Here is a 16655-nt window from a genome sequence, read left to right as displayed (position 1 = left end):
TCAGTTTGGCCAGAAGCCTTTCCAACTAGAAGTGCACAAGCCCAGGAGGTAACAAAGATATTGTTACAAGATGGTTGTGGGGATTTCGAAAGTATGTGCTGCATGAACTTATCTGACCATTCTGAATCTATTCATGCTAAGCTGCAAAAATTGCAGGAAAATATGCAAGAGCTTAGAATTGTTGAAGGTGGAATGGATGAATGGCTAAAAAACCTAGGAGTTACTGGATGGTTCAGGGAAATACTTAAACAAGGCCTTCTAATCTTAGCTATAGGACTACGCATTTTAATGACTGTACCTTGCATAATACAATGTATATCGACATCATTTCATAAATCGATAGAAGGAACATGGATAGCTCTGTCATAAATAATATAGTAAAAGAATTTACTCATTTTATAGAAAAAGGGGGGATTGATGCAGAGGGTTGACCAATGTACAAGGGGGGTTGTACAAGGGGGTTAGAGGAATTCACTTGCTTAAACAAAAGTATGGTCTGTACCCATCATGCCTACTAAGCAGAACAAAGGCACTATTGATAAGGAAAAGCAGACACCTGGTTCTATTGACAAGGAAAAGCAGATGCCTGATTCTACTGATAAGCAGCTATTGATAAGGAAAAGCAGATCCCTGAAGGGGGAGAAGCAGATGGTTTATGGCTGGGACACCGACCAAACCATAAGGCCATATGTGAAGACTAAAAGGTGAAAAGTTCAAGAAGAAGAAGACTCATTTACTTCATCTTGAAGACCCCTACCCACAGGAGGAAGACTCAGTTACTTCATCTTAAGACCCCTGCCCATGACTAGAGGGAGCACTGCGCAGGCGCAAAGGACCTTCTAGCTCATTATAATATGAAGCGGGGATAGGACATGAATATGTCTAGGTGTATTGTGCAACCTTATGAATATATATAACTTTAGAGAATAAATGTAGAGGGAAACAACACTGAGGCATGCATGACTTTGAGGAATTATCCCCGTGCATCTCAGCGCTGAATAAAAAGTATACCTACTTTACAACTTTAACGAGTTGTGAAGTCAATCCGCTTATCAATATAAAATCACCACCACTACCCTCACCTGGTAGCGGAGAGGTAGAAGGAATGGAGTTCTTTACCTTATCAGGTTACAGAGGTGAAACCCAACGCTAGCGCTACAGAAACGACGAAACCAAAATGGCAGCTATCTCCTTACAAACGGGAGATAGCAGCTGCAACACATTACGTCTCCGGAAACCAACTGTGGCTAGGCTTACAGCTGTGCAAAAGACTACAGCTCCCTGCAGGCGCCGCGCGGCCCCGCTAGTGGAGATGGGAGAAAAGGTGAGGGGCGGAGCTGACACAAAGCGCTCCCCTCATGTAAAATAGTGGTGGCAGTGGAGTGCGCGGCAAGCAGATATGAAATTGTTTTTCCTTTTCTCGCTACCGCAGCCTTGTGGTTTTTGTTAAGAGTAGGGACTGTGAAACTATAGTGAGGAGCGAGTTTAAGCTTGTTTGCCTTGGTGCCAGCTGGTCTCTGGCAAGGGCGCACGGTGCTGGTCTGATAGAGCCTGCTGCTCCTTCAAGTAGCAGCACCAGGAGGCTGCGGTTGCTGCTGGGGGGTGGGGTTGCTTGGTCCTTTCCTACTCGGCTATGTCAGACAATCAGAGTTGTTATTCCTCCAGCTCCGAAGAGAACCCCGAGACCGAGCCTAGGCTGCCTGTTGAGCTCTGCGGGGTGCTCAGCAAGGTAAGCTGCTTTTCCTCCTCTCTGCAGCTTGTGCCTGGTGGTCTCTCGCTTCTTTTCTCCATACTACCTTCTCTTTCCCCTGCAGCCGGCTGGGGGGGGTGTCAACCCCGTTTGCTTGTCTCCTTATCGCATTGCTTCGGGCGACCCGGCTGAGGAGGGGCCTGGTCGGGGGTGTGAGAGACGCCGGCATGGCCGAGGCAGTCGCTCTCTGATGGTGAGGAATCTGCTCTGGCATCTGGCGCAAACCGCCCGCACCTCTTCCCTCAGCCGGAGCCCACTAACATATCCTCGGTGGGCGGGGGGCTCGCATATTTATCCCCACATTTGTGCAGCGCGACCCCGCCCACCCCTGAAAAGTGGTGTGAGGAAGCACTTTCTCGGGAAAGAAGAGTGGCGGGTGCGACTTCAGCGTTGGCTGAGGGAGGTGTTGTCGCTCCGCCTTGGGAGTCCCTGCCGCCCTCTCCGTACCGACCTCGCTGGTTGTCTGTCTTGAGCTTATAGAGAGCGAAGCCCGCGAGGGGGCGGCCGGGTGTGAGTGGAGAGGGTGTCTCCTCCTTTCAGGCTCCTGGCCGAAGCTGGCGGAGGGCCCGCGGCATCCTGTTTCCTTGTCTGGGAGCTCTTGAAGGCAGACGCAGCCCGTGGTCACTTCACAGGAGCAGGCCCCAGCACAAGAGCGACAGAAGTATCAAAACGGGGCAATAAAATACTCCTGCAGCAGGAGATATGGGAGGTGGGGAGGAGTGAGAGGAAGCTTATTTTTCCCCTTTTAAAAATAAAGACTTTTTTTTTCTCTTTTATCATTGAAAATAAGATGATTTGCAAGCATGTGCTGGATGGTACTAGGAAACTTTAGGAGTGCTTCGAACTTGAATATTGAATTGTTAAGTTTGGAAGCAGATTTTTTTTTTTTTTATAGAAAGTGCTTTCAAAATAATGTCGAAATAACTTTAGAATTAAAGCTCTGTGGTTTGAATTTCTTTCCTTTCTTACACAATAAGGCCAGGCACAGGTCATGTAATACTGAGATCCATAAACAGCCCTGGATTCTGAGAAAACGGCTCTAATGGGGCCAGCACTCTGCTTTTAGCGATGGACTCTGCAAACTCTTTCCAGTCATATAAATGTTGGTTTGATTTTATTTTTTTTTTAATGAATCGAGGGCTTGTTCCTAGAATATCCCTTTCATTCCATGTGTGGATGTGGAGTGCCTAGAAAAATCTGAATAACAAAAGGATGATTGTATGCTTGCTGATTAGCAAGTATCAAATAATTTGGTTTTAAATCAAATGAATAAACTAACCTTAGTGACTAATAATTCCCTATTTACACCACACACCCCTACCCCCATTTGTCATCAGTATGTTTATTACCTTTATTTTAAGTAGTCTTAGCAATGCAGTTGCAGTTAAGGTGTCTGTTATTTTATTGTTCATTTGAAGGAACTGTTTTTTTAGTACCTCCAGGAGTTTGTAAACTGACTTGAGAGCTCTGGACAGAAGAGGGATTAAAGTTCTTGGTTGGGAGGAACTTTTATAGGAGTGTGATAAACACATAAATGTATTGGCTTTCCTGAATCATAGGTGTGGTTATGTGGATATAACTGTACGAGTTTACGATAACAGAAAAAAGCTTGCTAAAGACACGAGATTAGACAACAAGTTAAAAAGGGCTAGAACTCTTGAGCAAAACGGAGTCACATAGCAAAATAATTTGTAAAGCTAAAAGAAAGGGGGGGGGGGGGCTTGATATAAGAAAAGCTAGTGCCTGGATAACAGAGTTAAAGCACTTTTTAGCTTAACTTAGGTTGTAGAAAGAGATCAATGTTCATGTTGTAAGTCTGTGGAATGTAGTGGCCCCACTAAACATGAGTTAATTGTTTCACACTAGTCTTCTAAAGTATCTTTAGCTTTAAAGCACAATGTTTGTGTTGTCTGTGGTGAGATAACAGGATTTAGTGGCCCCACTAAACCTGAGTTATTTCAGACCATCCTTCTACTTATCAGTTAGTTTAGAGACAGAGCCTCCCAAAAATCTGCTAGCTTGGGATACTCCTTGTCTGCCCGTCCTGCAGAGTTTTGCAGGAAGGTCGCACTGTTCTAAATCTTTGCTAGTTATCAGAAGAATTACAGATATGGCTGGTTTCAGCTAGTTGTGTGATTACTGGGGCGTCCAACTGTGCCAAAGGTGAAAAGTACACTGTGAGGAAGACTGCTTACTTCATCTTGAAGACCCCTACTCACAAGAGGAAGACTGCTTACTTCATCATCAAGACCCCTGCCCACAGTCACCGGAGAGCAGTGGGCAGAAGCCAAGAGGAGGGGATTTATGCTAATAAGTTCCTGGAGCTAGTTATAATATTCCCCACCTATATGTGGGAATTATGAATATGTATGTGACTAATGCAATAGTGAAAGTATATAAACCTGTAACAAATACTAATCAGTTGCACCTCTGGCTATGGTCATGTGCCCATCCCTTTTGCTTTTGCTTTATTGACTTTGTCCCTCAATAAAACTTTATCTTGTTCAGAGGAGTGAGTTAATATTTCACAGGAGTTAGTGTGGGTGTTTGTGTATGAGGTTTTTTGGTGCTTAAAGCCTGAGAAATATCGGCCAAACTATTTTTATTGTTTCTTTTCTGTTAGCTGATCTTTGAATTTTTTTATTTTTATTTATTTTTTTACAGTGGACCAACTACATTCATGGGTGGCAGGATCGTTGGGTAGTTCTGAAAAGCAACACACTTAGTTATTACAAGTCTGAAGATGAAACAGAGTATGGCTGCAGAGGCTCTGTCTGTCTGAGCAAGGCTATGATCACGGTAAAGAGCTATTTTAGTGTTATCTTTTCATGTTTTAGAGTGTTACATATTTGTAAGCTAATGTCTGGTGAAAGCAAATATGGGTATGGCAAATTCTGTCAGGTTGCTTAATATTAAGCTAATGTGCAACACTGTGGAGCAGGGCAAGAAGTTAAGGAAAGCTGTTCTCATTTGAGACTGCAGTAAGCAGCTTTTCATGTCTGTTATCTTAGAGGTTTCTGTGGGTGGGGATACAGTTTGCTTTTGGAGGAGGCAGAATTTTCCCAGGGGTTAGCTGAAGACCCTAGACCAACCTCCTAAAGGAGACAGCATTCATCACAGTCCTTAAACTTCGTGCTAGGAAGAGGGTAGTTATTTCTTTGTACTTTCTGAACATGACTCTGTCCAACATTTCCAAATGTTCTACTGTGTGTTTCCTCCTGTAAACTGTGGTGCTGTTTTTGCCTAATGCTAAAAGATCCAGTGTTATGCTAGTAAGAATAAAGAGCCTGCATGTAAGTGTGATCTCATGAAGATGAATTGACCTTAGAAGAAGAAAAAACCCACCCCTTTTGGTAACTTAATTATGGTATGGTATTATTAATAATACTTGCCAAAAAGGATGCTGTTTTTCTGTGTTACTGTTAAATAGTAGAATTACTTGATGGGGAGGGGGTGATGGTAGCTGGACTTGTGCAGCACATAACTTCCTAGAGTAGTAGCATTAAATCTTACTATTTATGCTCTTATTCCACCAAATGTTTTGCTTTAAAACTGAATTGGGCATGACAAGAAGCTTCATCTTCTTACTAATATTCAGCTTATAAATAGAAGTTTTTTAAAACACACTTTAGTTTGGAAAAAAGACTATTGATTGCATCAACTGTGTGTATTTTGGAAAAAAGATTGTGAAGAAAAGGCAAATTTCTACATCTAGATGTCTGATGGGTATTGCAGTCATCTAAAAAGTAAAGCAATTACCTAATTTCTTTTAAAGCTCTTTTTAAAACTGCTTAAATGTTTAAAACTTGTTCAAGATTTGACTTGTTCAGGAATATATGGTGCACAGCAGCAGTATCTAAGAAGTGTTCTGTTTGTAGAGGTACCAGCCTCTGATCAGGACTTCCAAAAAGATGTCTAATTCACTAGTAAGAGGCTTAACCACGTGGAGACAGGAAGGTGGTGGCAAGGGATGTCTGGAAGTTTGCTGTAGAGCACATCTCGGCAGCTTGAATTCCAGTTGTTGTGGCAAAGAGATTCTAATGATGCTGATGTTGCTTTTGGACTGTTTTGGTATATTGCCCTTTGTAAATGGAAGTCGATGAGCTGCTTATCTTTTGACTAGGAAGTGTGTAACACTGAAACTACTTCTAGATACATGCCTCCTCCCCAGTATTTTAGTTGTTCTGTTTTCATTCAGAATTGTGACTTGTGAGATTTGACTGTTTGATTGTAGTTTGAAGTGGCATCTCTGAAACCTGGTGAAATCATGTTATTTCTAGCTGCAGTTAGCGATTGCTGTGTGTTAGAGGTTCAGAAATACTATTGGGTAATTTCATGTGTTTCTAGGATATAGAAATTTACTTCTGAAGCTGCCATATGATTTTTATTCCTTAATTTTCAGAAGTTATTCTTTTAGGCCACAATTTTAGAATGAATGCTTCTGGCTTGATAGCTGTTTAGTAGCAAATTGAATAGTGTTGTTGTGTTTTTTTTTTTTGGCTTGTTTGTTTTAAACCTGTCTTCAAACAAATATTCTTAGCAATATTGTTTAAAGCACTTGTAGCATGAAGAATTATATCTCACAAAATACATTTTCAAGAAGTCACCATGACATGAATAGTGCATTGGTGTCTTAATGTTGCATTTCGTGTTTTATGCAATTTAATACGATTTCAGAACCAGTTGGAGTGGTAGCATTTAGAAGTGGACCTACTTAGAGGATTAATGTGGGTAAACTTTGGATTAGCTTTTTCTAGCTACTGCTCTGAACTGTGATCTTGCTAACAGACCTGCTTATGATAATAGAATGATGTTGTGACTTACCTACTAATGTTTGTCAGCTGCTAGTTAAATTGAATGGAAATTGATAGCTTATTAATAAAAGCTTTCACCAGCTGAAAGCTAAGCTATAAATCCATGCCCTGGGTAGAAATACCATGGCAATAAATTTGTAAAAATTGCTAATTGCATGGGGAAATATTGTTTCCAACCATCTAAGGTTGGAAAACAATCTGGTTTTATATGAAGTAATGAGCATTTAATTAAATAATTTTCTGTAACTTGATAAGGTGCTTCCTTAGGCTTAACTGCTTCTGAAAAGATGACTAAACTAAGACATAGATATTGTGGTTGCTGAACCCAGAACAATAGACTACAAGCCTTAAGTAGACTGGGGTTTATTTAGGACAGGCAATTAGTAACTTAGGCTTTGGTGTGTGCCTTAATCAAACTTGTTACATCCAGATTGGTGGAAAAATCTTGGCTAAATGGGAGAGAAATCTGATTGGAGTGTCTAGACAGTGCATCTAAAAAAAAACCCTAGAGAGGTAAGTGTGGTCAGCAATGCTTACTCATATGTGAAAGGCATGAGGTGATTGTATCCTGGAGAGGAAAATGCCAAAGAGCAACAGAAGAGAGAAAGAGTTGATATCTAGGAGATGAGATGGGGCTGCTGTTGGTGAAGCAGTTAGAAGTTACATTTGTATCCTCTGTACAAATTTATATATGAATAAGATTCATAGTCCTTGCATTATCTTAACCAGCAGTGGATAGGTTGATATTCAAAGTGAATATGTAAGAAAGTTATCCTGTATTTATGAGAGTGCTACAGAGTGCAGAAAGGTGTGGGTTGAGATAAGAACAGTTTAATAATTGAAATAAAGTAAAATATAGTGATAATACCAACAATAACAATACTGATGATGACGATAACAGGGAGCAACAAAACAAGACATGAAAACTCGAAACACAAGTGACGCACAATACAATTGCTCACCACCTGCTGACTGATACACAGCCTGACATAAGCAGTGATCCTGCTTCTGGGTAACCTCCCCCAGTTTCTATGCCAAGCATGATGTGTAGTGGTATGGAATACCCCTTTGGCTACTTTGGGTCAGGTATCATAGAATAGTTAAGGTTGGAAAGGACCTTAAGATTATGAAGTTCCAAACCGCCCTGCTGTAGGCAGGGACACCTCACACTAAACCATGTCACACAAGCCTCTGTCCAACCTGACCTTGAATACTGCCAGGGATGGAGCATTCATAACTTTCTTGGGCAACCCATTCCAGTGCCTCAGCACCCTCACAGTAAAGAACTTCCTCTGTTTAAGTTTTAACCTGTTATCCCTTGTCCTATCAGTACAGTCCCTAATGAGTCACCCCCCAGCATCCTTATCGGCCCATTTCAGATACTGGAACACCTCCATATCCTTTTTGTGTTGAGGACACCAGAACTGTACACAGTACTCCAACTGAGGTCTCACGAGAGCAGAGTAGAGGGGCAGGATCACATCCTTGGACGTGCTGGTCATGCTGCTTTTGATGCAGCAGATGATATGGATAGCTTTCTAGGCTGCAATCACACGCTGCCAGCTCATGTTAAGTTTCTCATTGACCCACACCCCCAAGTCCTCCTCCCAACCTGTAGCTGTGCCTGGGATTGCCCTGACCCTGGTGTAGGATGTTGTTCCTGGCACGATTAAACTTCATAAGGTGCGCATCTGCTCACCTCACAAGCATGTCAAGGTCCCTCTGGATGGCATTCCTTCCCTCCAACGTATCAACTGAACCACACAGCTTGGTGTCATCAGCAGACTTGCTGAGAGCGCACTCAATCCCACTGCCCATGTCACCCACGAAGATGTTGAACAAGACCGGTCCCAATACTGATCCCTGAGTGACAACACTCTTTACTGGTCTCCAGCTGCCATTGAGCTGCTGACCATGACTCTTTGCATGCAGCCATCCAGCCAATTCTTTGTCCACAGAGTGGTCCATCTATCAAATTGATGTGTCTCCAATTTAGAGACAAGGATGTCGTGTGGGACAGTGTCAAACGCTTTACACAAGTCCAGGTAGATGACATCAACTGCTCTACCCCTGTCCGTCAGTTTTGTAGCCCTATCCTAGGCCACCAAATTGGTCAGGCAGGATTTCCCCTTAGTGAAGCCATGCTGGCTGTCACCAAGCACCTTGTTGTTTTTCATGTGCCTTAGCATGCCTTCCAGGAGAATCTGCTCCAAGCTTTTTCCAGGCACACAGGTGTGAATGACTGGTCTGTAGTTCCCTGGGTCTTCCATTTTCCCCTTCTTGAAAATGGGGGTTACATTTTCCCTTTTTTCAGTCTTCTGGAACTTCACCTGATTGCCATGATTTTCCAAATATGATGTCCTGTCTGCTTCTTCCCGGCTTCCTGTGCCCCTTCTTACTGGCAGAGCTTGAGACTGAAAAGTCCTTGGTTCGGGGTAAGTGCTGCTGAGCATCAACGAATACATCGGCGTATTATCAGCATTTTTCTTGGTTACAGCTAAAACACAGCATTGCACCAGCTACTAGGAAGGAAATCAACTTTATTCAGGTTGATACCAGCATGGAATCCTCTGCCATTCCTACCCCAATTTAGGTTTTTTGTTTACAAACATATTTTATAAAATGTTTGAGTTTCTAGGTGCTTTTTAATCTTTAGCTGCTACTCCTGGTCTGGATGGTGTGTGATGTTCCTTAGTGGTGTTGCTACTTTCCTAGGCTGTTAGAGTGTATTAAACAATTGCTCAGCTATTTTGGGTTTTGTTTTCTTGTTCTGTTTTCCTTTGTTGTTGTGTGTGGGTTTTGTTTTTTTGTTTGTTTTGGGTGTTTTTGGGGGATGGGGTGGGTGTGCTTAGGTTGGGTGTTTTTCTTTTTATTTGTTGCTCAACCCCCCTTCTGTAGTGGCTGCTGCTTAGAGCAAAAGCAGTAGTCTTCCCTGATCTGGAGGCTGTGCTTTTTCACTGATCAGTAATTGACCATTGAGTTGTTTATTGTTCTGGAGCCTCTGCTTTTAGTCTCTGTTGATATTTTTAAGGCCTTTATCTCATGCTTAAATTGCATGTCAGAACAAGAGACAGTTGGTACCAAGTTCTAGTTCACTGAGCCAGTTTTCATAACAAGTTGATAATGAGTCTTAGTTTTAGGACCAGGGCCTTGCATAGTTGGTATAAGGCTTACGACATGTTACTAATGATAATCCTGCATTTATAGAAATGCTTATATGGTTGTACTGTATGAAGTTGATTATGTTTATATTCATATTCAAAACAAGCTAATCTTAGTCTGATTTGTGTGCTGCTTTCATAGGTATGGCAGGCCTCTGCTCTAGCTGCAGGTCCTCTACTTTCATAGGATGGGAGTTCTCCATTCCTATTGCTATGAGTCTGAATCCAGAGTGCTGTACTTGATATGCGGATAGACTCCACAACTCGTTAAAAGCTGTAAAGTAGGTATGCTTTTTATTCAGTGCTGAGACACATGGGGATAATTCCTCCAAGTCATGCATGCCTCAGTGTTGTTTCCCTCTAAATGTATTCTCTAAAGTTATATATATTCATAAGGTTTCACAATATGTCTATACGTATTCATGTCCTATCCCCGCTTTGTATTATAAGGAGGTCCTTTGCGCCTGCGCAGTGCCCCCTCTGGTCATGGGCAGGGGTCTCAAGATGAAGTAAATGAGTCTTCCTCCTGTGGGTAGGGATCTTCAAGGTACAGACAATACTTTTGTTTAAGCAAGCAAATTCCTGTAACTCCCTTGTACATTGGTTAACCCTGTATCGTACTCGGACAGCTCCGTAGTACTGCTGCAAAGTATGGCTTTGCTATTAGGGTAGAGTGTCCTGTCTGGGTGTTGCCTCATGGTTTTCCTGTGAAATCTCTGGTAGATTATTGGTGTATCTATAGCTTTTGGATCTGTTATGGCATATTGCAGTACATAGTGTGCCATCACAAAAATATAGCTAATAAATATGATACGTGGATTGACTCCACAACTTGTTAAAAGTTGTAAAGTAGGTATGCTTTTTATTCAGCCCTGAGGTGCATAGGGATAGTTCCTCAAAAGTGTGCACGCCCAGGGTCGTTTTTCCCTCTACATTTATTCTCTTGAGGTATACATATGCAAGAAATTACTCAATATGCCTATACATATTTAGTATCTATCCCCACTTCGTATTATAATGAGCTAGAAGGTCTTTGGTGCCTGCGCAGTGCCCCCCTCTGGCAGGGGTCTCAAAATGAAGTAAATGAGTCTTCCTCTTCTTAAATTTTTCACCTTTTAGTCTTCAGGTATGGCCTTAGGGTTTGGTCAGTGTCCCAGCCATAAACCATCTGCTTCTCCCCCTTCAGGGGTCTGCTTTTTCTTATCAATAGCTGCTTATCAGTATAATCAGGTATCTGCTTTTCCTTGTCAATAGAACCAGGTGTCTGCTTTTCTTTATCAATAGTTAGTGCCTTTGTTCTGCTTAGTAAGCATGATAGGTACAGACAATACTTTTGTTTAAGCAAGTGAATTCCTCTAACCCCCTTGTACATTGGTTAACCCTGTGTCAAACACACAAAGAGTGATTTTAGGGGTGCAGCATTATGTGATTCTTGTTCCTGTGTTTTGTCTGTCCTAAAAAAAAAAAAAAAAAAAAGGTTTTCTGCATTCTCTAAAGCTGAGATGAAGTTGCCTTGCTTACTGCCTGGTTAATAACTTTTTCCTGTGTATGGTGGGATTCCTAATGAGTTTTAACTTGGTGATTTCATATCAAGTGGAAGCTGACGTTTTTTTCCAGATAGTTAGAACTCTGATTATTTCTTTTTTCTGCATGGCTAATTTATAATGTTGGTGAATATTGATTCAGAGAAAACTCCAGGAACAAACTCGCCAACAGAGTTTCAAGTTGACAAGCAGGTATTCTTTATTGCAGGGCTGGGAGACACGGGGGATAGCTCCTCCTAAGGTGTATCCCTTTATTGCTACTCAAGCCATCCTTATATAGTCACTGGGTATACATACATATTCATGAGGCTTCAAATGAATTACGTAATTTTCCAGAAAGTTTCCTACATGCATACAAAAATGTGATGGTGGTCTTTGAGGGTCATTTACTTCTTCCAACAGTCTTCATAACTTCTGGCAGTCTTTGAAGCACCAGCTTAATTAACATTACAGACATAGCAATCATCCTGTCCTTCTACTTATCAGTTAGTTTAACTGCTCCCATCCTGGACATGTACTAGTCCCAGATACTCCCCAGTAGATGTTTACACCAGTTTAATGGGTTCATTAACACCACAAACATAGCAATCATCCTGTCCTTCTACTTAGCTAGTTTAACTGCACCCATCCTGGACATCTGCTAGTCCCAGATACTCCCCATCTCCAGGTCCTGTTTTTCTATCCTGTTTTTCTTACACTTTTTGTACTAAGGTCCTAAAGACCTAAAACTATGTCAGCTACCTTCAAGCACCTCAGTTATTTTCCATTACAAAGCTGTCAAATTTAAGGTTACTTAGAACTGATTACATTTTGTGCTTTTGTGCCTCCTTGTCTCAAAACACACCTCTGACTTGCTATTCCCAATGAAGATTGTTGGGAAAAGTAAACGACCCTTAAAGACCACCATCACATTTTTGTATGCATGCGGGAAACTTTCTGGAAAATTATGTAATGTGCCCAGTGACCATATAAGGATGACCTGTATAGCAATTCGGGGACACAAGTTAGGAGGAGCTATCCCCCGTGTCTCCCAGCACCGCATTAAAGATTATCTGCTTGTCAGCTTGAAACTCTGTTGGCGAGTTTGTTCCTGGAGTTTTCTCTGAATCAGTTTGCATGTAAACCAATATAGCATAACTTCATATTACATAATAATTCCACATTGTTAACAGAAAAATAACTGGATAAAATATTCATTAACAAATTGCATGGTATAAGACTATAGGATAGTTAATTCCACACAGAAATTAATAAAATTATTTTTATATGATCACTCATTCATCTGAATGTCTGTACTGGCTGTGCAGATTTACTAGGCTCATTCATGAGAACTGTGGGTTTCAAGTTTAAAAGTAACACATACAATATATGCTTGTTCCAGACATAAAAAGTTGATTCTCAGATGAGAGGGCTTCTTTGCAATGTATTAAACCAAGGTAACTTTAAAGTTTGCATAGCTAATATTAAGTTCTGCTTAGTGTGCTTCTGCTTTCATGGGTGCAGTGGGCTTCTAATCATAGAATCATAGAATTGTTAGGGTTGGAAAGGACCTGAAGATCATCTAGTTCCACCCCCCGTACCATGGGCAGGGACACCTCACACTAAACCATATCACCCAAGGCCTCGTCCAACCTGGTCTTGAACACTACCAGGGATGGAGCATTCACAGCCTCCCTGGGCAACCTATTCCAGTGCCTCACCATCCTAACAGGAAAGAATTTCTGCCTCATATCCAGTCTAAACTTCCCCTGTTTAAGTTTTAACCCATTACCCCTTGTCCTGTCACTACTGTCATCAGCTTCTAATGCAGCCAAGGTTTGAAAAACCTAAGGTAATTATTGTTTTTATAAGGAAAGCAATATTCATTGTATTTTGAAAAGCAAATATCCTAATGTAAGATCTGAAGTAAAAAACTTGGGTAGCAGCAAAAGATGTAAAAACACTTAACAGGCTTTCATATTTTTAGGCCTATTTTCTTGATAAGATTTTTCTGTACATGTAAATGACATGAGAGTTTTTAATGTAGTGATGCAAAGGGTTAACAAATGTACAGGGGGGTTAGGGTTGAGCCACTTGCTTAACAATGTTACTGCTTGCTCATGCTTTTCGTACATGGTATTTGCAATGTACAAGGAGATAGGTCAAACTGCTTACTTAACAATGTTACTGCTTGCTCATGCTTATCATACTTGCAATGTACAAGGGGATAGACCAGGACGCTTGCTTAACAATATAATTGCTCACTCATGATTATGCTAGGACAAGATATAAGGACATAGCTATTGTCAAGAAGTAGGGACCGTGCATTGATTCCCGTCCTTTGGATGCCTCCGGGTATGCTAGAACTAGATATAAGGACATAGCTATTGTTAAGAAGTAGGGACCGTGACTTGATTCCAGTCCTTTGGACGCCTAGGCCGGCTGAAATTGGCTCTGCCTCTTGGACAAAAACCAAGCCTTCAGGGAGCATGTGACCAGAGATGAAAAGTTCAGGCTCTCGGAAGACTCATTTACTTCATCCTGAGACCCTCGCTCATGACCACTAGGAGGCACTGTGCAGGCGCAAAGGACTTCTTAGCTTATTATAATACAAAGCGGGAATAGGACATGAATATGTATAGGTGTGTTGTGCAACCTCATGCGTATGTATACCTTTAGAGGATAAATGTAAAGGGGAAACAACGCTGAGGTGTGCATGCTTTTGGAGGAGTTATCCCCCATGCACCTCAGTGCTGAATAAAGCATACCTACTTTACAACTTTAACAAGTTGTGGAGTCTATCTGCGCATCACTAGTAATAAACAAATGTTAAAATGATTAGATATCCCATGTTTTGTGACCTAAAAGGATCAATCACCATTTTGGTTGACATGAAGTGGTCTCACTTACTTGTTTGCAATAATGCTTTCATGGAATCAACTAGGTTGGAAAAGAACTCCAAGATCATCAAGTTTTTAACCTTTACCCCAGGACTGTCAAGTCCACCACTAAACCATGTCACTAAGTGCCTCATCTACACAGTCTTTAATTGCTTTCAGGGATGGTGATTCCACCACTGCCTTGGGCATCCTGTTTCAATGCCTGATAACCCTTTCAGTGAGGAAATTTTTCCTAATATCCAGGCTAAACCTCCCCGGCACAGCTTCATGCCATTACTTCATGTCCTATTACTCTACCTGGGAAAAGAGATCATCCACTTCCTTGCTCCATCCTCCTTTCAGGTAGTTGTAGAGTGTTGTGGTCCCCCCTCAGCATTCTGTTCTCCAGACTAAACAACCATGGTTCTCTCAGCTGCTTCTCATCAGACTTGTTCCTACCAGCTCCCTTGCCCTTCTCTGGTTCTGCTTCAGCACTTCAGTGTCTCTCTTGAAGTGAGGTGCCCAGAACTGAACACAGGATTTGTACTGGGCATTGGTGAGGCCACACTTCACGGGGACAATCGCTGCCCTGGCCTTGCTGGCCGCACTATTTCTGATACAGGCCAGGAAGCTCCTGGCTGCCTTGGCTGCCTGGGCACAATCTAGCTCATATTCAGCTGGCTGTCAGTCAGCACCCCCAGGTCATTTTCTGCTGAACAGCTTTCTAACCACTCTTCCCCAAGCCTGTAATGTTGCATGGGGTTGTTATGGCCCAAATGCAGGACCTGGCACTTGGCCTTGTTGAACATCATGCCATTGACCATTGATCTCTCTGCAGAGCCTGGCAGGATCAAGAATTGGAGACCAGTAACGAGTGGTGTCCCTCAGGGATTGGTGTTGGGACCGGTCTTGTTCAACATCTTTTTTGGTGACATGGACAGTGGGATTGAGTGCACCCTCAGCAAGTTTGCCGATGATACTGAGCTGTGTGGTTCGCCACATGGGTCGTGTACATTTGACTTCATCTGGATCTATGGATGCATTTCTGGCATTCTGCCTATGATAGATCATTTCTAGAATGGCTGATTCCCTCAGGGCCTGGATTCATTTCTGTTGTGGTCTAGTTGGCTGAGCGATACATATCATCCTTGTAGGGAAACCTTTCCTTCACAGCTGCCAAGAGCAGCCCCCAAAGCCTGAGGGCTCATTTCTCTTTCTCAATTGATTTGTCAATCCCCTCTTCCTTAGCAAGTGATCCCAGCTGTTTGGATACTGTACCTTCTAGTTGGTGACTGTCGGCCCCATTGTCCCAGCATTGTAGCATGCAGGTGATGATGGGCTCCTCTGGAAGATAACTGAAATCTCTTTGTATATTCTGCAGCTCAGTTGAGGTCAGGATAACTTAATGATAAGTTACCTCTTCTTCTTCCTGTGATTCCTGTACTAATTCCTCTTGTTCAGATGCTGCTGAGTCTTCATCTTCCTTTTACTACATGAGTTGCCCTTCATTGCTGTCATGAGCTCAGCTGTAAGAGTTATTTTTCTCCTTCTTAGTAGCTGGTGCAGTGCTGTATTTTTTACTTTAGTCTGAGAATTTCAGCCCAGGGTTACCAAGTTCCAGAGTCCCATTGCCCTATGCCTATAAAACAATTTTTAAAATGCCGTCCCTAAAGATGTATTTTACAGCAGGAGTAACAAATTGCATTATTTTAATCTCAGAACCAATCCATGATTAACTTTAGTTTGTTTTTGTTTTGTTTTGTGTGTGTGTGTGTTTTGTGGGGTTGTTTTCCCCACTAAACTGCAGATAAATATCCTGGTTTTGAAACTTAATTTTGTTGTCTGAATGCTATCTCTGTATCAAAATTAATGCAAAATACCAAGGTATAAATGGACTAATATATGAATTGAGACTAACGGTTTTCAGAGAGGACCGTTATCAAAACACAGCACTTCAAATTTAAAGGCATTTACTGCTTATTGGAAGGATTGTGAAAAGATGAAAATTCCCAGTTACATAAAATATTTATATAACGGATTGTCCTGGTTTTGGCTGGTGTCCTGGGTTCAGCAGTAGCAGTCATGTTTTTTCCTTTGTGTTAACTGGTGCAGTGCTGTGTTTTGACTTCTAGTTTGAGAACAGTGTTGGTGAAGCCGATGTTTTCGGTTGTTGCTAAGTGATGTTTACCCTGACCAAGGACTCTGTGAGGCTCATGCTCTGCCAGGGAGGAGGGGAGGCTGTGAGGAAGCAGAGACGGGGCGCCTGACCCGGGCTAGCCAGGGATGTATTCCATACCACAGCACGTCATGCCCGGGGTGGGGGGTAACTGGGAGTTACCCGGAAGGACAGGGGCTTCCGGGTGGAACTCGCTTTCTTGGCCGGTGGTATCGTATTCTCTTCCCTCGTTATTTTCCCTTATCGTTGTTTTAGCTGATGGTAGCGGTGGTGATTTGTTGCTGGACTTGTCTCAACCCGTAGGAGTTGCACTCTCTCGATCCTCCTCCCCGTTCCTCCGGGAGCGGGGAAG

The 16655-nt window shown here is 42.2% G+C and overlaps 1 protein-coding gene across 1 annotated transcript in view; it reads left to right on the top strand.

Annotated features, from left to right (window-relative positions):
* Positions 1–1593: 1593 nt before the first annotated feature.
* Positions 1594–16655, top strand: part of LOC133283091 (ceramide transfer protein-like) — a 76084-nt gene continuing 61022 nt past the window's right edge. The window contains exons 1-2 of the mRNA XM_061479576.1: positions 1594–1729; positions 4415–4549. Coding sequence (XP_061335560.1) covers positions 1634–1729; positions 4415–4549 — 231 coding nt within the window. The 5' untranslated portion in view covers positions 1594–1633. The remainder of the gene's footprint in view (positions 1730–4414; positions 4550–16655) is intronic.

This window comes from Pezoporus flaviventris, unplaced genomic scaffold (assembly GCF_033815535.1).
Source record: "Pezoporus flaviventris isolate CSIRO_AGI_PZ_B2104156 unplaced genomic scaffold, CSIRO_AGI_Pfla_v1 ptg000153l, whole genome shotgun sequence".
Taxonomy (NCBI): Eukaryota; Metazoa; Chordata; class Aves; order Psittaciformes; family Psittacidae; genus Pezoporus; species Pezoporus flaviventris.
Note: the sequence above shows the minus strand (reverse complement) of the source record. Positions and strands in the feature narration are given on the sequence as shown.